This window comes from Xyrauchen texanus, chromosome 30, assembly GCF_025860055.1.
Source record: "Xyrauchen texanus isolate HMW12.3.18 chromosome 30, RBS_HiC_50CHRs, whole genome shotgun sequence".
Classification (NCBI taxonomy): domain Eukaryota; kingdom Metazoa; phylum Chordata; class Actinopteri; order Cypriniformes; family Catostomidae; genus Xyrauchen; species Xyrauchen texanus.
Genome location: NC_068305.1, coordinates 40501391 through 40523890, shown reverse-complemented (window position 1 = coordinate 40523890; position 22500 = coordinate 40501391). Strand labels below are relative to the sequence as shown.

General features: G+C 39.7%; 2 protein-coding genes across 2 annotated transcripts in view; both read left to right on the top strand.

Moving 5' to 3' along the window:
* Positions 1-7024: 7024 nt before the first annotated feature.
* LOC127623616 (transcription factor GATA-4-like) lies at positions 7025-19986 on the top strand. The gene is made up of 6 exons (XM_052098026.1): positions 7025-7754; positions 13624-13790; positions 14029-14154; positions 15428-15509; positions 15632-15759; positions 17627-19986. The coding sequence occupies exons 1-6, from the start codon at positions 7181-7183 to the stop codon at positions 17741-17743; spliced, it is 1194 nt and encodes a 397-aa protein (XP_051953986.1). The 5' UTR covers positions 7025-7180; the 3' UTR covers positions 17744-19986.
* A 963-nt stretch (positions 19987-20949) lies between these two features.
* The window catches only part of LOC127623609 (squalene synthase-like), a 14123-nt gene continuing 12572 nt past the window's right edge, over positions 20950-22500 (top strand). Inside the window, exon 1 of the mRNA XM_052098016.1 lies at positions 20950-21137. Coding sequence (XP_051953976.1) covers positions 21039-21137 — 99 coding nt within the window. The 5' untranslated portion in view covers positions 20950-21038. The remainder of the gene's footprint in view (positions 21138-22500) is intronic.

The following is a 22500-nucleotide window of genomic DNA, read 5'->3' as shown; positions in this document are numbered from 1 at the left end:
GAGTTGAGCCAAGAGTTGTTGAGGGGGGTGGAGTTGAGCCAAGAGTTGTTGAGGGGGTGGGGTTGAGCCAAGAGTTGTTGAGGGGGTTGAGTTGAGCCAAGAGTTGTTGAGGGGGTGGAGTTGAGCCAAGAGTTGTTGAGGGGGGTTGAGCCAAGAGTTGTTGAGGGGTGGAGTTGAGCCAAGAGTTGTTGGGGGGTGGAGTTGAGCCAAGAGTTGTTGGGGGGGTGGAGTTGAGCCAAGAGTTGTTGAGGGGGGTTGAGCCAAGAGTTGTTGAGGGGGGTTGAGCCAAGAGTTGTTGGGGGGTGGAGTTGAGCCAAGAGTTGTTGAGGGGGTTGGGGAGTTGAGCCAAGAGATGTTGAGGGGGGTTGAGCCAAGAGTTGTTGAGGGGGTTGAGCCAAGAGTTGTTGAGGGGGGTTGAGACAAGAGTTGTTGGGGGGTGGAGTTGAGCCAAGAGTTGTTGAGGGGGGTTGAGACAAGAGTTGTTGAGGGGGTTGGGGGTTGAGCCAAGAGTTGTTGAGGGGGGTTGAGCCAAGAGTTGTTGAGGGGGGTTGTGCCAAGAGTTGTTGAAGGGGGTTTAGCCAAGAGTTGTTGAGGGGGTTGGGGGTGATCCAAGATTTGTTGGAGGGGTGTTGTGCCAAGAGTTGTTGAGGGGCTGTTGGGGGGTTGGGGGTTGAGCCAAGAGTTGTTGGGGGGTGGAGTTGAGCCAAGAGTTGTTGAGGGGGTTGGGGGGTGATCCAAGATTTGTTGGAGGGGGTGTTGTGCCAAGAGTTGTTGAAGGGGTGGAGTTGAGCCAAGACTTGTTGAGGGGGCTGTTGGGGGGTTGGGGGTTGAGCCAAGAGTTGTTGGTTGGGGGTTGAGACAAGAGTTGTTGAGGGGGCTGTTGGGGGGTTGGGGGGTTGAGCCAAGAGTTGTTGGGGGGTGGAGTTGAGCCAAGAGTTGTTGAGGGGTTGGGGGTGATCCAAGATTTGTTGGAGGGGGTGTTGTGCCAAGAGTTGTTGAAGGGGTGGAGTTGAGCCAAGACTTGTTGAGGGGGCTGTTGGGGGGGTTGGGGGGTTGAGCCAAGAGTTGTTGGTTGGGGGGTTGAGACAAGAGTTGTTGAGGGGGCTGTTGGGGGGGTTGGGGGGTTGAGCCAAGAGTTGTTGAGGGGGGGGTTGAGACAAGAGTTGTTTCGCGGCCAACCCACCGGACTCCTCGGTTCTCCAGATGGCCAGTCCTCCCCTCATCGGCCCCAAAGTGCGTCGGCCCACCAGCAAAATGCACGGTATGCCAGATAACCAGTCAGCCACCCAGAACACTCTTGAACACCTTGTGTTTTCATGGTCTCTTAGGAAAGACAAATAACAAGTGACTTCTCATGAATGTCTCAGGAAACTTTTGGTTAACTCTCCAGCTTCCTGAAACAAACAGTCACATGTGTCCTCTTTAACACACAGAGGTTTATCATCACATTCAAACACTCTTCCAGACTGTTTTTGTGTGTCACATATTCATTAGTGGTTTTAAAGTTGTTTCCTCTTTTCTCAGGTTTTGCCCTCTGCATCCAGGTCTCGTTGTGACTGTGTTTTCCGTCTGAACTTGCGATGGATGCTTTTTGAAATGCTCTTCCTGGAGACAGGGGGTCTGGCTGCGCTGTGCCCCAGAGGAAGAGGGGCCACCAGGGGCCACTGACCCCCCCCCCCCAGTGTCTCCACAGAGCCATACAAGGACACGCATCCATCATTGATTCGGGTAAATGAATAAGTGCATGTGCGCTCCGAAACCAGTGAGCTCCCTAGCTGTCTATCCTCCATAGGCAGCTGCCTTCTAAGCCAAGGGCTAAATGTATACATGTATTCTGTATGAGGATGTTTCGTCCCTAAAACGTCACCAAGTCTCAAGTAAATGTGCGTTTCTCACGTCGTCGGTTTGTTTGAATTAGCTGATTTCTTTATCATTATCAGCGTATCGGTGTGCATGTAAACACGCTCCGTGTTGCTGCTGATACCTTTAATAACAGCCTTCCTGTCTATCATGCATTAAATGTTGTCTAGGTCGGCAGCTCGCTGGGTTTTGTGATTGGTAACCTATTTATTGGTTCACCTCGAGCTATCACACACCTCCATCTTGATATTCCTTCTTGAAACACGTTTCGTTTTCCAGCAAACACATACTTTCACCCCTCCTCCTCCGAAAAACCACAGTCTTGTCTATTTTTTCTGTCGTATCTCGTATCTCTGGCTCTATCTGCTTTCTCTTCTTCATCATCAAACACCTCGTTCATCGTACACAGACGTTTCTGAGCAGACACTCTGATAATGTGCAGATAACTCACACAAACACACACTTTAAGAAGATATATACACAAACACACACACACACACACACACAAATGCATGCTAATAAAATATGAAGACAGAAAGCATATGACATATTGTGGCGAGTAATGCATCGTTTTTGGGGGCTTTGCTTTTGGATTTGGAAATCTCTTCTAGCAATAATGAAGGGGGGGGGTGACGTGGTGGGGGGGGGGTCACATCGATAACACATCAATATATGTTCATCTATGGCTTTCACAGGTATAAAAAGTCACATACTTGTACATATTTGCAACATATATTTCAAAATACGAACAAATGGCCATTTTCATATACAGTTTGTAGCATATTCTTTCAAATACTAGAGGAATTGTAATGTATAGCCTACATAGATGCTCATATACTGTACATGTATAGTTTTACATGTATGTGGCCATAGATTGGATTTCTCAATGGGGTTTTATTAGTGTTGTTTGCTCAGGCACTATTTATACTAATGGTTTGTCATTTAAAGGGATAGCTCACCCAAAAATGCTAATTCTGTTATAATTTACTCACCCTCACGCCTTCCCAGATGTGTGGGATTTTCCTTCCTTTTTGTGGGGATTTTTTTCTCCTTTTTCTCCTCAATTTGGAACGCCCAATTCCCAATGCGCTCCAAGTCCTCGTGGTGGTGTAGTGACTCGCCTCAATGCGGGTGGCGGAGGACGAATCCCAGCTGCCTCAGCGTCGGAGACCGTCAATCTGCGCATCTTATCACGTGACTTGTTGAGCGAGTTGCCACGGAGACATTATGCGTGTGGAGGCTTCAAGCCATCCATGCACAACTCACCACGCGCCCCACCGAGAACGAACCACATTATAGCGGCCACGAGGAGGTTACCCCATGTGGCTCTACCCTCCCTAGCAACCGGGCCAATGTGGTTGCTTAGGAGACCTGGCTGGAATCACTCAGCACACCCTGGGATTCAAGCTAGCGAACTCTAGCATCTTTACCACTGAGCTACCTAGGCCCTCTGAATGCTCTGTAGTGCACAGGACAGACTCAATGACGGCCGAGTAGAACTGTGTCAGCAGCTCCTGTGGCAGGTTGAACTTACTCAGCTGGTGAAGGAAGTACAACCTCTGCTGAGCCTTCTTCACAATGTCAATGTGGGTGTCCCACTTCAGGTCCTGAGAGATGGTCGAGCCCAGGAACCTGAATGACCCCTCTGCTGCCACAGTGCTGTTTGTAATGGTGAGGGGGGAGTGCTAGCTGCTTCCTATCTGTCAGAAAGCTGGTGATCCATCGACAGATTGGGGTGGGCATGGAGAGCTGGGTCAGTTTGGTTGAGAGAAGCTCAGGCATGATGGTATTGAAGGCTGAACTGCTGAAGTCCACAAATAGGATCCTTGCATAAGTCCTAAGTCTGTTGAGGTGTTGTAGGATATATTGCAGTCCCATGTCGACAGCATCATCCACAGACTTTATAGCTTGGTAATCAAAGTGGAGGGGGTCTAGCAGGGGTCCAGTGATGCCCTTCAGGTAGGCCAAAACCAGTCTCTCAAATGACTTCATTTATCATTTGATTTGGGGTTTTTTTGGGGACCGGAATGATGGTGGAGCATTTGAAGCAGCAGGGAACTTCACACTGCTCCAGTGATCTAGGCAGGTGAAACACCATCTGGGCCTGAATCTTTTCTAGTCATTTGTTTTGAGAAGACCTGGCATACATCCTTCTGACAGAACAAAGGGCGGGTTGAGTAGCAGGAGGGGGGTTCCAGGAGGTGTTGGTGTGTGTATGAAGATCAGAGCGGGGGCATTAGTGGTCCAGTATATTTCTGTCTCTGGTGGGGCATGTGATGTGTTGATTGTAATTTGGCAGTGCATGGGTGAGGTTAGCTTTATTAAAATCTCCCAGAATAATGATGAGAGTCAGGTGTTGTTCCTCTGTGTCTGTGATGTGATCAGCCACCTGCTGCAATGCTGCGTTCATGCATCCATGCGGCGGGATATAAACACTCACCAGAATAAATTAGAAATCCCCCGTGTGAGTAGAAACAGTTTAAAGTTGACGAAGAGAGCTTCTAAATTATGACGGCACATCTTCTTAAAGTGTATTTTGTAAAATGATACAAATGAGACAAAATGAGACAAATTGTAAGATAAATGTGATGAGACGAAATTAGATAATATGAGACAAAATGCAAGAAATGAGACATGAGACATAATGAGACAAAATGCAAGATACATGAGACAAAATGAGACAAAATGGGACAAAATGCAAGATACATGAGACATGAGACAAAATGAGATAAAATGAGACAAAATGAGACAAAATGAGATAAAATGGGACAAAATGCAATATACATGAGACAAAATGAGACAAAATGCAAGATACATGAGACAAAATGAGATAAAATGAGACAAAATGCAAGATACATGAGACAAAATGAGATAAAATGGGACAAAATGCAAGATACATGAGACATAATGAGACAAAATGGGACAAAATGCAAGATACATGAGACAAAATGCAAGATACATGAGACAAAATGAGATAAAATGAGACAAAATGAGATAAAATGGGACAAAATGCAAGATACATGAGATAAAATGAGATAAAATGGGACAAAATGCAAGATACATGAGATAAAATGAGACAAAATGAGACAAAATGCAAGATACATGAGACAAAATGAGATAAAATGAGACAAAATGCAAGATACATGAGACAAAATGAGATAAAATGGGACAAAATGCAAGATACATGAGATAAAATGAGACAAAATGCAAGATACATGAGACATGAGACAAAATGAGATAAAATGAGACAAAATTAGATAAAATGAGACAAAATGCAAGATACATGAGACAAAATGAGATAAAATGGGACAAAATGCAAGATACATGAGATAAAATGAGACAAAATGCAAGATACATGAGACAAAATTAGATAAAATGAGACAAAATGCAAGATACATGAGATAAAATGAGACAAAATGCAAGATACATGAGACAAAATGAGATAAAATGGGACAAAATGCAAGATACATGAGATAAAATGAGACAAAATGCAAGATACATGAGACATGAGACAAAATGAGATAAAATGAGACAAAATGCAAGATACATGAGACAAAATGAGATAAAATGAGACAAAATGCAAGATACATGAGATAAAATGAGACAAAATGCAAGATACATGAGACAAAATGAGATAAAATGAGACAAAATGCAAGATACATGAGACAAAATGAGATAAAATGAGACAAAATGCAAGATACATGAGACAAAATGAGATAAAATGAGACAAAATGCAAGATACATGAGACAAAATGAGATAAAATGAGACAAAATGCAAGATACATGAGATAAAATGAGATAAAATGAGACAAAATGGGACAAAATGAGACAAAATGCAACATAGCTACTGTACAGGATTTTTCAAGACAACAATAAGATGATTAAGAATTTGATTTGCACACCAAAAAAACAAACATGAACTATAAAAATGTATATCTCTCAAATCAGATCAAATCACTTTATTGTCACTGAACAATATACACAAGTGCAACAGTCTTGTGTGCGAGACCAACTTACAATAAACATCAGATTTACACAACACAATGTCTAATATACACACAATTACACACAACACAATATACAAATGATACAGTACACAATACACACACAATATAATACACGGTATACAATAAAAGTCATATATATGCAGTTTGATTGTGTAGTGTTGTGCATATAAAGGGTCTCTGGATAAAGTGATCTTCTGTGTGAAAGTGATCTGATATTGCTGCGGAAGAGACGCACAATGTAATTGGAAAAATCAGGAAATGGACAAACAGTGAAGGTCTTCAGTGTGTTTATAAGACTGTTCAACATCAGTCATCCAGAACAACAGGCGCGAGATTTCCGACACGAGTGACGTCAGTAATGAGACAGACGTCAATTACTTCAATCACTCTTCCTCTGTACGTGATGATAAACAAATAATATTAATGTCAGTTTCATTTAAACCATATACAATTATTAGTAGTATTAGTCTATTATTGTTATTATTATTATCTTTATATTGCTTTAACTATTATAGGACTTCTGTTCTTGAAGTTGCTTAATACAAATTATAGCAAAAATAAAATAGGACTAATTTGCCTGTTTTTTAAGATTTCCGCTTTATCGCTCAATTAATTTTTAAGGAAATTTTTCTTTTGAGTGAATTAAAACATAGTGGTGCATTTAGCAAAATTAAGAAAATCTAAAATAATACACATTTACTCACATTTGATTAGTGACGTAGCAGAAGCAATTGGCCTAGAATCTGACATGTTTGTTTATTTTTATTTATTTAATTGTCTTTGTAAAAATAAATAAATAAATAAAAAAGCAAAACTCAAGATTACAGTAAGATTTGGGGAATTTTTTTTTAATTAATGAAGAAATAATAATTAATTTTAAAAAAATCCTAAAACTTTATTTTAACCTCGATTTTTTTTTTTTTTTTTTTTTTGCTTCTTTTTGTTTGGAAAAAAAAGGAGTGACGAGTCGAAATAATTTTATTGTGGTGATTGTCAACAATTGTCACAAATTCTTACTTTAAATCAGAATATTCCTTTAAATATTTCGTTGCTAGGTGAATAGAATAGAATAGAATAGAATAGAATAGAATACACATATATAGACTTCATTGAGATGCGCTTCACTGGAGGCGGAGAGACCGAGAGACACGGGGAGGAGTGCTGGGAGAGACTTCAGTGAGACTATCCACCCTCATCATCCTCTCTGCTCTCTTCTTCGCACTTTTGAGGGTGACGTGAGGCAGAAAATGCTCTCCGCCGCGCGAGGCAAAGGTCACGCCGCTGGCATCTGCTCGGATTAACGGGAAGTATCAATGCGCCAGATCCAGCCAAACTGGAATAATCGGGGTGGACGGTCACCTGTGGACATGTATCAAGGCGGAACGATGTCCACCAACCACGGACCCGCGTCCTACGAGCCCAGTTTCCTCCATAACGCCGCCTCTGCGGCCACTTCACCGGTGTACGTGCCCACCACCCGGGTGACCCCGATGATACCGGCCCTGCCGTACCTCCAGACGTCCCAGCAGAGCAGCCCAGTGTCGGGTCACTCGGCCTGGGCGCAGCCGGGCGCGGACACGGTCGCCTCGTACAACTCCACCGGAGCGCACCATCATTCCCCGGTGTCCAGGTTCTCCTTTTCCACGAGTCCTCCGTTAAGCTCCGGGGCCCGAGAGACTGCGACCTTCACGAGCCCATTAAACATCACCACCAACGGGCGGGAGCACTTCGGTTCACGGGGTCTGAGTGGCTCGTATCATAGCGGGTACCCGGCCTACATGAGCCCGAACATCGGAGGCTCTTGGGCGGCTTCGCACTTCGACAGTTCCGTGCTGCACAACCTCCACACCGGCGGACCGGGCAATGCCACGAGACACCCAAATTTAGGTGAGAATGTGTTGCGCTTCAGCACACTTTCCTAAACGTGCGTTATCAAAAGTCAATTTAAAATGAACTTTAGCCGCCTAATAAGTGAACACATGCGCTTTTATTTTAAATACCTATTTCTGATCTGATCCTTACAAATACTTCCATTATTGCAGCCTAATTTATAAAACAACATATTAAATAATTTATTACAATCGAACAAAACCGGTTAAATTAGCTACAGTGTGCTAATTTAATTTAAATCACAAATGCAAGATGTTTTTGTTGCTGGGACTCTTAAACGGACTATATACGGAATATCTGATTAAGGGGGTATGTTGAGGTCTTTATCTCTCATTTTGCGTATTTATGGATTGTCCTTTCAGATTGGGACATGAAACAGCACATGTCAATGTTTCATGTCATTTGATCAGTTGGGCCTTATACAACTGCTGCATGAAAACTGCACATGCGCAAACAGTTGCGCATTAATATATATATATATATATTTCTAAACTGTCTGTCGTGACTCGTGTTTGCTTCTCGTCTGAGTTTATTCCAAAAGGGTTTTCTGTGTGTTTGCCAACTCATTGAACACTTTATAATGATTACGTGAGTTATAGATTAGCGTTTATCAAAGTCTCACGAGACAACGCCATGATTAAATTGTTTAATTATGAGCTCAAAGAGGAACTGTATTGAATATTGTTTTAGTCTTAAGATTAAAATAATTCAAATAATTATTTTAGATCACTAAAAGCATTTTTGTTTCAACACCATCACATTTGAGCCACTTTCTTCAAAGTATAACCCGAATTAATTTAGTTATGAAGACCGTCTTGAAACCCGTAAAAACTCATTTTACTTCCGACTTTTTTTATTTCGTTATTTAAATGGTATTTAGTGGCATCTGTATATGTGCAAAATAGTTTTTCGATACAATCTTTAACTGCGAATAATTAAAAAAAAAATTGTTTTCAACGAAAATTTTTAATTTCGACTTAAATCGGCTACAGTATAGTTTAGTTTTGTATTTGTTCATATGTTCATTTTTATTTTATTTGTATTTATTTTTTTATAATTATTTAAAATGTTTAAGGTTAACCCTTTTAACGAAGATCTGAGACACATTGTCACATAGTTTTAATTTTGTTATTTTTCTGGGATATTAATCATCTGATATATAGAAGGAATTCAAAATGAAAATTAAAGAAAAGGTTTTTGTATTAATGTTCTCAAGAGCTTGTCGCGCGATGAGAAGTTTGAGAAGACCGACAAATTAAAACAGTCATTTAAAACTCTCAAAACTTAAAAACCGGATTTTATTTCTGCATTTACCCTCGATTTGTAAATCTATTTAATATAGAATGATGGATTAGAAATCATTATTGGCAATAAAATAAAATTAAATTCAATAAATAACAGTCAGAGAGAGAAAGAGAATAAAATGTGATTAAATGGCTCCTTATTTTAATTGTATTTTTATTGTTATTTGTTACAATTTAATTATTATTATTATTATTATTATTATTATTATTATTTGTAATAATGCTTTGGTAATATTGTATGTAAACACAATCGTGCCAATAAAGTATTTTAAAATTGAAAATTGAAATTATAGGCCTACACATTAAAACAATAATAAATATAAATATAGGCGTGTTATTTAGCATTGTTTCTAAATGTTATTTGCGTTTACTGAATTTTCCAGTTTAAAATAATCCACATGATACCGCCACAGCTTTCATGTCGATATTATATATTATATGCATTTCCTCTGAGGATCACAAAGTGATTTAAATATCGCAGAAACACTTAAAATCACATCGACACATGTTTGTTTCACAGCTTGTTTTTAAAAGCTTGACGTCATGAGAGTTATGTTATTGTGCTTATGACTGTTAATAAAACCTCTGGACACCTTCAGACATCTACTTTAATCAAGTTTAATCACGTTTAATCTATTAATTAAGTTTCATACCTTTTCTTCATGCACGTGAAAGGAGCAACAGTGCAAAACTTTTCCACTGAATGTCCTAATAAACAGAAACCGGGTGTCGCGCGCTGGTTATAATTTCTATTCTCTAAAGTAAAAACTGCTTCATTAACCTCGGACAGGTTTGGCTCGTGCAGTTTCGTTGTTGTTAATGTTGTTAATGTTGTTAATGTGTATCAGTGGACTCGTGGAGTCATATAGACTCAATTCTGTCTGTTTGAAAAATAAAGTGAATCAATGTAGCAGATTTTTATCAAACATAACTTTTATGAATAAATGTTACTTTTTTCATAATCATAATTAATAGTCTGTTGTTGTTGTTTTAAACACACTTGTAAAAAATAATTATTATTTTTATATATAACACAATATATGTATTTAAAAAAACATTATATATATAAAATACAAAATAATAAATATATATAATATAGTAAATGCATTATGTTTATATAAAATAAAATAAAAAAAATAAAAATATATATATATATATATATATATATATATATATATATATATATATATATATATATATATATATATATATATATATATATATATATATATAATTATTATTTTAATATATATAACACAATATATATATATTTAAAAATATATATATAAATAAAATATAAATATATATATATAAAAATGTTTTTTTAAATATGTATATATATATATATATATATATAATTTATTATTTTATATTTATATATATGTTTTTATATATATATATATATATGCATATATACATATATATATATATATATATATATATATATATATATATATATATAATATTAATATTATTGTTATTATTATTGTTGTTTATATAGTCTTTGATGTTATAGATCCCATAGACCTGTTTTAAATTTAGCTGGTTTTCGTTTGGTCTATTTCGTCTGATGGTTAATAATACATTCCCAGAGATATTCAAAATAATGTGTATAAAGTGTCATATCAGTCATTGATAATTATTTAAATAAATAAAAAATCTTCCATAATGTGGATTTCTGATATTCTCCATCATTCTCATGTAAAAAAGTTTTTCCTGGTAATATAGTAAATGCATCATGTTGTATAAATGTTAGCATGACCCCTATATAGCCATTCATTGCTGAACTGATCCTGACAAACAACTTGTTATTTGTCCACTGAGAGAAATAAAGATTTATGTGAGAAGTTTGATGCTCTTGTTTACGGCTCAAGTATGATTAGTGTGGATAAGACACCTGATATACCTCATTTGAAATGGCTCTGTTGAACTTGACAGCTTGTTAAATGTGCCACAAAGTGGTTTACTGAGAGAGACGAATGACTGAGTATTTCTGTTTCTCATTTGTCCACATTGATTCAGTGTTTAAGGGCTCCTCAGAGACTGTGTGTGATATATGAGCTCTCTGTCTCCATTTATAAACATTAGTTCAGTTTGAGCTGTCTCTGTGTAAGAGGCAAGAGGACACATCTGACAGAGACTGTAAAACTGGGCAAATAGTGCCTCCTGTTGATCACTTTGTCGCTTCGGTTCAGGATGTGTTGGGTTCTTTAGGATACGGTTCTATGAGGAATTATAAAGATTGTTTTATAACTTAAGACTACAAAACCCTCTTTGTTTCAAATGGGTATATTTATGTTTGAGAGTGTGTTCAGGGGCGTGGTAAAACGACATTTATGGGGGGTGCCCCACTCTGTCCTTTTCTGCATAATGCGGCGGCTCATTTTAGCTTATCGCGGCCTGTTTTGTGGCCGACCCACCGGCCCGCTCAGTTCTCCCGATGGCCAGTCCACCCCTGATCGGCCCCAAAGTGCGTCGGCCCACCGGGAAAATGCCCGGTATCGTTTTGTGACTGGATCCTGACACTTGTATCATGTCTGTCACATGTGTGTGAGCATGTGGCTTTTCTTTTTTTTTTTCTTTTCACATGCCCTTCTGTCTTGAATTATACCCCACCTTCTCATTTGCATTCTTGTTACCCTCCTTGTTTTCTCCCCTATATAAGCTCCTCTTGTGTTCAGTCCTGTGCCAGATTGTTTTGTGTGTGTTAGCCTGTCAGCTGGCTCTAGTCAGGGCTTGACCGGTAATCTGGCATAACGGGCAATTTCCCGGTGGGCCAACACAGTTTGGAACCGATCAGGGGCGGACTGGCCATCGGAGAACCGAGCAAAGTCAATCGTCAAATTGGTTAGCGAAACAGTCTGTATTGGTTTGCGGTCAATCTTCAAATTGGTTAGCGAAACGGTCTGTAGCGGTTTGCAGTCAATCGTCAAATTGGTTAGCGAAACAGTCTGTATTGGTTTGCAGTCAATCCTCAAATTGGTTAGCGAAACGGTCTGTATTGGTTTGCGGTCAATCGTCAAATTGGTTAGCGAAACGGTCTGTAGCGGTTTGCAGTCAATCCTCAAATTGGTTAGCGAAACGGTCTGTAGCGGTTTGCATTCAATCCTCAAATTGGTTAGCGAAACGGTCTGTATCGGTTTGCAGTCAATCCTCAAATTGGTTAGCGAAACGGTCTGTATCGGTTTGCAGTCAATCGTCAAATTGGTTAGCGAAACAGTCTGTAGCGGTTCTCGGTCAATCGTCAAATTGGTTAGCGAAACAGTCTGTATCGGTTTGCAGTCAATCGTCAAATTGGTTAGCGAAACGGTCTGTATCGGTTTGCAGTCAATCGTCAAATTGGTTAGCGAAACGGTCTGTAGCGGTTCTCGGTCAATCGTCAAATTGGTTAGCGAAACGGTCTGTATCGGTTTGCAGTCAATCGTCAAATTGGTTAGCGAAACGGTCTGTAGCGGTTTGCAGTCAATCGTCAAATTGGTTAGCGAAACAGTCTGTAGCGGTTCTCGGTCAATCGTCAAATTGGTTAGCGAAACGGTCTGTAGCGGTTTGCAGTCAATCGTCAAATTGGTTAGCGAAACGGTCTGTAGCGGTTCACGGTTAATCATCAAATTGGTTAGCGAAACAGTCTGTATCGGTTTGCAGTCAATCGTCAAATTGGTTAGCGAAACGGTCTGTAGCGGTTCTCAGTCAATCGTCAAATTGGTTAGCGAAACGGTCTGTAGCGGTTCTCGGTCAATCGTCAAATTGGTTAGCGAAACGGTCTGTAGCGGTTCTCGGTCAATCGTCAAATTGTTTAGCGAAACAGTCTGTATCGGTTCACGCTTAATGGTCAAATTGGTTAGCGAAACAGTCTGTATCGGTTTGCAGTCAATCGTCAAATTGGTTAGCGAAACGGTCTGTAGCGGTTCTCGGTCAATCGTCAAATTGGTTAGCGAAACGGTCTGTAGCGGTTCTCGGTCAATCGTCAAATTGTTTAGCGAAACAGTCTGTATCGGTTCACGCTTAATGGTCAAATTGGTTAGCGAAACGGTCTGTATCGGTTCTCGGTCAATCGTCAAATTGGTTAGCGAAACGGTCTGTAGCGGTTCTCGGTCAATCGTCAAATTGTTTAGCGAAACAGTCTGTATCGGTTCACGCTTAATGGTCAAATTGGTTAGTAAAACAGTCTGTATCAGTTTGCGGTCAATGGTCAAATTGGTTAGCGAAACAGTCTGTATCGGTTCACGCTTAATGGTCAAATTGGTTAGCGAAACAGTCTGTATCGGTTTGCGGTTCAGAACTAGCGATGCCTGATTCACAAAAGAATGACTGTTGTAAATCGGCTCTTTTCAATGAATTTCAAAACAGTCTGAATTTCATTTGTGGTTCAGTTTACATCGTTCAAACAGCTCATTTGAGCACGATTCGTTTCTAGTGGTTTCTCTGGATGCTTCTTTACTTTATTCAGAACCTGTGCCTCAGAACTGCTAAAAAAGTACAAATGCCCCTGATTCAGAATGTAAATGTTTAAGAACATCTGTCTCTTTCTATTTATCCATCTCTCTTTCTGTCTCTCTCTTCAGAGTTTTTTGATGACTTTGCAGAGGGCCGTGAGTGTGTGAACTGTGGGGCGATGTCCACTCCGCTCTGGCGGCGGGACGGGACGGGTCACTATCTGTGTAACGCCTGTGGACTCTACCACAAAATGAACGGAATAAACCGTCCGCTCATTAAACCTCAAAGACGATTGGTGGGTCTCTCTCTCAGACTGCATTAATACGGTCCAACACTGAGTAAAATAAAAACATTTAAACGTACTGTGTGAGTGTCATTGCATTAGAAAATAAAATATGAGTGTCATTTGTCACTCAAGCTTTTTCTCTGATCTAACTTGACTTTTATGAGCTTTTATCAAGCTGGTGTCAAGGTGATGTTAATTAATAACCCAAACGAGATCAATATACTTCTTTTCTCTGCCTCTCTTTCAGTCTGCGTCCAGGCGGGTGGGTTTGTCGTGCACGAACTGTCACACGACCACGACTACACTTTGGAGACGTAATGCAGAGGGTGAACCGGTGTGCAACGCTTGCGGTCTCTACATGAAACTCCATGGGGTGAGTGAGAGAAATCTTTGACTTCATTTAGGTTTATTAGTGGTGCTTGCCAAAAGCATTACTATTGTTCTCTTGCATACTTATTATTATTATTATTATTATTCCACACAAAGTTTGGAGTGCTACTCCTCCCGCAGCTTTAGTCACAGACCCCGTGAGTGAGGCGTCAAATCGTGCGGCTCATTGAGGAGAGGTGTGCTCTATCTTTTCTAAGCGATCGGGTGTACGATGTTCGCACAGTGGACGAAAAAGCGGCCAAAAAAGTCCCATTGACTTAACATTGCGTAATGTTCAGAAATTTAAATCCCAACCGACGTTTTCACACACACAGACAAAAAAGGGCCTGTCAGCCCTGCGTCTCTCCCTCTCTCTCCCTCAGAGGATTTATATTATCAAGCAGCCAATAAGTAATGACCTAAAATCTCCATAGCCACACCCTAAAACATGCTAAAGACGTGCTAGCATCATGATAACACATGCTAGCATTGCCTAGCGAAGTGCTAAAACATGCTAGCATCGCCTAGCGAAGTGATAAAACATGCTAAAAACGTGTTAGCATCATGCTAAAAACGTGTTAGCATCATCTAGAAAAGTGCTAAACATGCTAAAACTGTGCTAGCATCATGCTAACACATGTTAGCATTGCCTAACCAAGTGTTAAAACATGCAAAAAATGTGCTAGCGTCATGCTAACACATGTTAGCATTGTCTAACCAAGTGTTAAAACATGCTAAAAACGTGCTAGTATCATACTAACACATGTTAGCATCACCTAGCGAAGTGCTAAAACATTGTAAAAACGTGCTAGAATCATGCTAACACAAACATAACACCTACATAACACCATCATGAAAAACATATGCTAGCAACATTCTATGACCATTATTTTAGTGCTTAGCAACAAGTTAGAAAATTCGATTTGACGAGTTTTGCCACGGCAAGCACCACTCACATTTTCTTCAGGAAATGTACCTATCTAGTTATTACTATTATTGGCATATTTAGTCTTATTTTCCATCTATACATTATCCTTTCCAGTCTGGTTTACTTTGTTTATATAATATTGTTATATTTAAACGGCTTATTTTTGTGCCATTTGTATGTTGCAAACACTTTTTTATGAGTGTAGAGAGAGAAACTGGAGTAATATGTGTAACAGAGGGAAGCAGAGAATAAACTAAATACTCAATCTCACATGCAACAGAGTTACGAGCATTTGTGCAGCTATTTAAAGTTCAAAATAAAACTGTGTGTGGAAACCCTTTTTATACAGATTCCTCGTCCTCTTGCCATGAAGAAGGAGGGAATTCAGACGCGCAAACGCAAACCCAAAAATGTCAACAAGTCCACACCTGGTGAGTGCAGAATCAGATACGGACGCAGAAATACTTCATCATATAATGCTATTCTATATGTATTCTAGCCAAGTGTCAAATATGACCCGAGTATGACCTTTGACCTGTCTGTGATACTAAAGGAACCGCTGGTTCTGATGGTCAGATCCCATCCAGTGCTGTGAACTCCAGTCCAATAGAAGAACCACGAGCCATTAAGACAGAACCAGACACAGTGTCACTCTATACATACCATCATATGCACACACAGGTGAGACAACTGCACACACACACACACACACACACACATATATATATATATGGCACTCACTGAGCACTTTATTAGGAACACTATGGTCCTAATGAAGTGCCTAAGATGGTCTTCTGCAGTTGTAGTCCATCAGCCTCAAGGTTCGACGTGTTGTGCATTCAGCGATGATATCCTTCCAATCACAATTGTACAGAGTGGTTATCTGAGTTACCGTAGACTTTCTCTGTTGACCTCTCTACTCAACAAAGTGTTTCCGTCCACAGAACTGGTGCTCACTGGGTGTTTTTGGTTTTGGGCGCCATTCGGAGTAAACTCTAGAGACTGTTGTGTGTGAAAATCCCAGAAATGCTCAAAACAGCCCATCTGGCGCCAACAATCATGGCACGCTCCAAATCACTGAGATCACATTTATTCCCCATTCTTATGGTTGATGTGAACATTATCTGAACGCCCAATTCCCAATGTGCTCCAAGTCCTCGTGGTGGCGCAGTGACTCGCCTCAATCCGGGTGGCGGAGGACAAATCTCAGTTGCCTCTGCATCTGAGACCGTCAATCCGCGCATCTTATCACGTGACTTGTTGAGTGCGTTACCATGGAGGCTTCACGCTATTCTCCGCGGCATCCACGCACAACTCGCCACACGCCCCACCGAGAGCGAGAACCACATTATAGCGACCACGAGGAGGTTACCCCATGTGACTCTAGACTCCCTAGCAACCGGGCCAATTTGGTTGCTAAGGAGACCTGGCTGGAGTCACTCAGCACGCCCTGGATTCAAACTCGTGACTCTAGCGGTGATAGTCAGCGTCAATACTTGCGGAGCAACCCAGGCCACAGCACCAATGAGTCAATTCTGTGCATGTATATATCATAGACTGTAAAAAAAGATGGCCGACGCCCCTTCGCTGTTTTCCATTGGTGAGAACTGAAGCCGCCAGTGTCCCGATATGGCGCTGACATCTTGGGACTTGAGTCTGCGCAGTTGCAATTTCGGGACCAGACCTGCGCAGTAGTGAGCAGGAAGTAAAGCTGCGAAATCAAGGCCCCGCCCTCACTCTCGCTGAATCAATCGCAAGCACACGCCCCTTCTGACTTATGACGGTGTGAAATTATTAATTATAGAAATTTAGATATTAAATTTAAAGCTCCAATCTCCTCAGTCCTCCGAAGATCCCGAAAAAAAGTCAGTTGGTGCTTCAGTGACTACTTCGCTCAGAGAACCTGTCAATCACAGCTGTCAATCATGATGTCACAGCAGCGTTTTTATAGCATCAAATAACTAAAAACAAACTTATTTTGAAAACAAACACTTGAAATGACATCAACGTGATAGAAACGACAGTAAATGACAGAAACTATCTTTGGAAAAAAGATATGTAAAGTGTAATTTAATTGTTTAGTTGGTCTCACGTCCTGTTGAATAACATGGGGAGGCGGGGCTTATGACCTATACTAGGACCAGCCACCGGGGGGCGATCGAGACGTTTTGGCTTCACTTTTGAGGGCTTGTGCGGCACGCTTGGTATATATACATACATATATATACTGTATATATTTGAAAGTGTACAGTTTCTCTCTAAACGCCTACAGAGCATCGGGAGTGCAACAGGCTTGTGTCTATACTTTTGAAACAGTGAGTATTTTTATATATTCAGATTGACTCGATTGACTTCCATTGTAAGTGTCTCACTGGAACACAGAAATGGAGGGACGAGTCCACATTAAGTTTTAACATTATGCCACAAATGCTGTCGATTGAGCATAAGTCGCATTGAACCCGGAACATTCCTTAAACGGGATTTAATTTTCAGTGTACGTGTAAGTGAATGAATTCAAATATTGAATCATTTCAATGTGTCTCTACAGGTCTCTGCGATCCCTACATACATGGGAACTCAAAGTGGAAGTTCTGCTCTCAAACTCTCTCCGAGTGGATCTTCCACCTCCAAGAGTGAAGCGTGGAACAGCCTGCTTTTAGCTTAAACCAACAAGCTTCTGTTTTACTGTAAATCGCTCCCCGTAGAGGCCAGAGTCCGGACTGGAGAGCTTCAGATGAGACCACAAGCGCAAAGAAGACCATCATCTGGTGTAACACGGAAGAAATACACCTGATGGATACAGATCAGCACTGTGTTGGATTCAGACTTGAGTGTGAAATAAAGGATCCAAACGTGCAGGAACTCGCCAGAACTTTAAATAACCCTAAACGTCAAGATCACGTGCTCCTTGTGGAGTCATCCATGAAGAGTCTTTCAGCCAACCAGACCGTAGCATCTACTACATTCATTTGAATCCATTGGTTTCATGACTTCTAAACGATCTAAACTGAGTTGTTGTTGCCATAGATAACATTCCTCAACCCTTAAAGAATGGGCTACTGGATTCAGATGACCATAAATTGGAGTGGTTTTTCTTCAGTGCGCTTTCTAGTAAACATACACAACCAATTTGCCGTGTTTTCTCCTACTTCTGTTTCACAAAAGACAATTTCTTGACATATGGCACTCCATATAAGTCCCAGGTATCCTATTGTATGATGAAACGACTATCGATCGAGACATTCAGATGCAATTCAAAGCACTACCACTCCATTCCAATGGATATTTCCGGCCTTTCACTCTCACCTGCATCCCAAAGAACTAGCTATGATTTTCTTTACCTCAATCCAGCTCTATTTTCACTTTTGCGAAAACTATTCCGTTTTTTCTCAATTTTAAGCTGCCATAGCTTTTTGATCGAATGCATCTTGAAGTGCACCAATTTTTGAGATTGTCGACCAATCCTGCGACCTTCGTATTCGCAGCCACGATCATCCGAACTGGCCCACCAATTGCTTTCCTCATAGTAGGAGCCGCCATGTTGTTTAGCAGCATTCTAGTGGCGAAGAAACTGACGTATCCTGTCCTGAAAGCTACGTCCACATTACTAATAACCTTACCATACATTCTGAGTTACTCACAGATGATCTCCGTTGATTTTTACTGATTATTAAACTTTTAATAATTATTCTAAATGGTTAAAATGTTCCTTTCCAACTGGAAAGATATTTGAAATGTTTGTGAACTTACAGAATGAAGCTGATCTCCCATTATAGAGCAAACAATGTTAGCTTTGGTCATTTATATGTAAAGAAGTCAATTCCATACGTAATTGTTTGCTTGTAGTATGTAGTAATATTATGTATGTAACTGTATGTATGCAACTCACTCCATATTTAACTAGTTGTGCTACACAACATCCGATTGAATGGTTTTGTCATTCAAAATTCAGCTTTTTTCCTTTCACAGAGAACGAGGACTAAGATTTTCTACAAGAGTCCAATCATTTGGAAGAAATACATGAATAAAATGAATAAAAACTAACAACCGCCCCAATGACACCCCTAATAAGTAGACTTTACTCAATTGACTGAGTAAATTCGTTCCCAACATATGTTGTTGTTTCTACTAAATAATTAGAATTGAACTCATATTTAGGTCATGCACTTTCCCAGCTTAAATAATGAAGAATATAATGAGTTTTTGTACTCAATAGTTTGAGTTGACACTTAAAATCTTCATTCTATGGAATATGGACAAATAAGTTCAAATAACGTAAACTTGGCATTTCAAGTAAGACAACTTGATTTTTTTTCAATAATGACAATACCTGGTCATTTTTAATGTCGACATGGACTGTTACAAACCCTTGTGTGACCTTCGGGACCTTTTTGTGTTTTCCATAATTTCAGCTGTGTTAATGCCAAGGGCATAAATGTTGCCAATGGTGTGTATTTTTTGAGGACAGTTCCTATAATACATCTTTAATACACTGTGAACACAAAATAGTCACACTCGGGACCTTCAGGACAAAAATGTCCCCATTGAAACCAATTAAAACTGCAATATTTGACCCCAGTGCCATTAAAGCATATAATCATGAATTATATGATATTATGCTTTCATTCAGGAGCCCTGACATCAACATTGTTATGTTTAATATTTTCCACCAGATGGCGCCATTTTTCTCATTTTGAGCCTATGGAGCATATACAAGCTTTTCCCCTATTTTCTGTATTATAGAACATGCAGACCAATTTAATAAATTATGCTGCTAAAATTGTGTGTGTGTGTGTGTTGGTATGGATGTCAGAGTGTGTTTTGTATGTGTGTAGTAAGAAATTTGTGTTTATGTGTGTGCCACTTTATTTGTGTTCAACAGTGGCATTATGTAAACAAACTGGCATTTAAAGGGTTATAATCCTGAAAATGAATGAATATTTGGTTGTTTTGTTGGTCAAAAAATCTAAGTCAGTGAAAGTGGAAAATAATATTAATATTATTTATTGGTTTTAGTTTTTGTTTTTTTTACATCTGAGTGCACAAAAAATAATAATGCATCAAAATCAATGTTGTTTGCTATTCATTGACATATCCTAGACTGTGATAATCAAAAAGAAAAAAAATTATAATAATTCTCCTTAGCATTTATTATATAGAAAATAATAATATTTGTGGGGTTTTTTTTCCCATAAAAAAACAACAGTGGCATTGTATAAAGAAACTGGCATTTAAAGGGTTAAAATCCAGAAAATGAATTAATATTTGGTAGTTATGATTAGGACTGATGTTGGTTAAAAAATTAACTCATTGAAAGTGGAAAATAATAATAATAATAATAATAATTTTGATGTGGACAAAGACCTCTGAGTAACTTTTATTAATTGACACACAAGGGTTAATGCATATACAGTATAAAGCTATTAATATTGTAAATAATGTGGTATTCATAACTGCCATAATAATCATGCATTACACCGTATTGTATGGAAACTTTTTAAGAATAGGCTACAACAAAAACGCCAATAATAATTCATGAGCAGACACACAAATTAATGAAAAACAACTCAACATTAAGATTTATTTACTCCATTTTCTAAGATCTGCTGCTGCTCTGGTGATTCTGCGCGTTGTGTTCGGACCATCCCAGTTTTTATAATTCCCCTCAACGTCATCGCTGATCTGACCAATGAGCGACTCTCACAGCTGTTAGTCACGCCTATTGGTCACTGGGCGGGTAATCACACCAGTCGCTCTCGCCGTTCATTGGTCGCTGCGCTCTGAGCCCATGACGCGTGAACCAATCAGAGGCGTCAGTTCCAGTGTGAGTGAGTGATTTACGGTGCGCAGGTGGAATTCTTCCCCATCCCGCGTGTCTGTAGAGTTTGAATGAAAATATCAGCGCTTGAATTTCACATCACCTGTTAAGAAAAGCGTCCCGACTGTACGTGTAAGCACAAATGGACTTCCTGAAGTCTTTAGGACACCCGGAAGAGATCTACAATCTCTGTAAATACAAAATAGGAGGCTTCCGTTCTGTAACGCCAAAATTGGATTATGTAAGTAAATGAATTTTGAGTGTTTACCTGTAATATTTCTCAAATAAGGATAGTTGCTGATGCCTTGCATCATGCATGGCCATGCACAATGCATGTTATCTATATGCATGCATGCATGCATGCCATTATGTATGTCAGATCTTCTTATAATAATAATAATAATAATAATAATAATAATAATAATAATAATAATAATAATAAATGGCTATTTTCTAAGTATAAACGAGAGTTCTCTATTGGCTCTTCTATTGCTTATCATAAAAGCTTTGGCACATCACATCACGTCCTATAAAATGAATGTGCATACAGTATTACAGGATTCTTGCATCTAAATATTTCACATTATTTAGGAGGGTATGAATAAACAGTGTGATTATGAAATGGATTTAATTAATCCTTGATTGGAGTGGAATTATTCCTGTGTAAATGGAGGATGCAAGTAGGTTATTTTAAACAGAAAAGAGAAGTGCAGCTTTATCTTCTATAATAAGCTTTGATGCTGCTGGGGTCACACAGGGGGACGTGATGATCTGCGCATGTTTCACAGCTAATCCACATGCACACTGACAATTATTAGACAGACAGATAGATATTGTAGTGAATTACTTCAGCTACAAATACAATAGCTGTTTTGTCAGACTGTGACAGTAGGCTGACTTTTCCGAAAACACTGCCCCTAGTGGCCAAAGCAGTAAGTGTTGTTGGGTGTATATGCTCGTGTGAGCTACATGAAATGTCCACAGAGGGGCGCCAAAAGCGAGTTGTGAAGCAAGTTTTCAGCTGTACAGGAATGCATGATACCCCAGTTTCCAAGTTGGGACATTGGAGCGCATTTCATCTTCTGTACTTTTATTTATAAAATATTAATTTGTTATATATGACTTTAGCAATAAATGCGTTGAGTAAATATGCATTATTAATAAAAATTCGCTGGGGTTCGCTAGCCTTGTCTGCATATCGCGGCGCCATTTTATGGTCCGTTCTGCATAACGCGGCGGCTCATATTAGCTCATCGGCCCGTTTCGTGGCCGACCCACCGGCCCGCTCGGTTCTCCCGATGGCCAGTCCGTCCCTGATCGGCCCCAAAGTGTGTCGGCCCACCGGTAAATTGCCCGGTATGCCAGATTACCAGTCCAGCCCTGACGCCATCTGACCATCTTAAATACGGGACAAATCGCGTCCCATATTGATTAAATACAGGACGCATATTTTTATCTTTAAATACGGGACGATACTGTATTTTAAGGGACGGATGGCAACCCTATATATGACAGTCAACTAATGACTCAACCTTCGCGGTTTGTTTTAAGCAAATTAATTCATATTAATAGTCAGAAGACATAAACAATGCGTGTTAACGTGA

Coding starts and splice junctions, on each gene's coding strand:
- LOC127623616 (XM_052098026.1), top strand. CDS start 7,181: ATGCGCCAGATCCAGCCAAACTGGAATAATCGGGGTGGACGGTCACCT. Junction 7,755..13,623: donor CACGAGACACCCAAATTTAG/GTGAGAATGTGT, acceptor CTCTCTCTTCAG/AGTTTTTTGATGACTTTGCA. Junction 13,791..14,028: donor TTAAACCTCAAAGACGATTG/GTGGGTCTCTCT, acceptor CCTCTCTTTCAG/TCTGCGTCCAGGCGGGTGGG.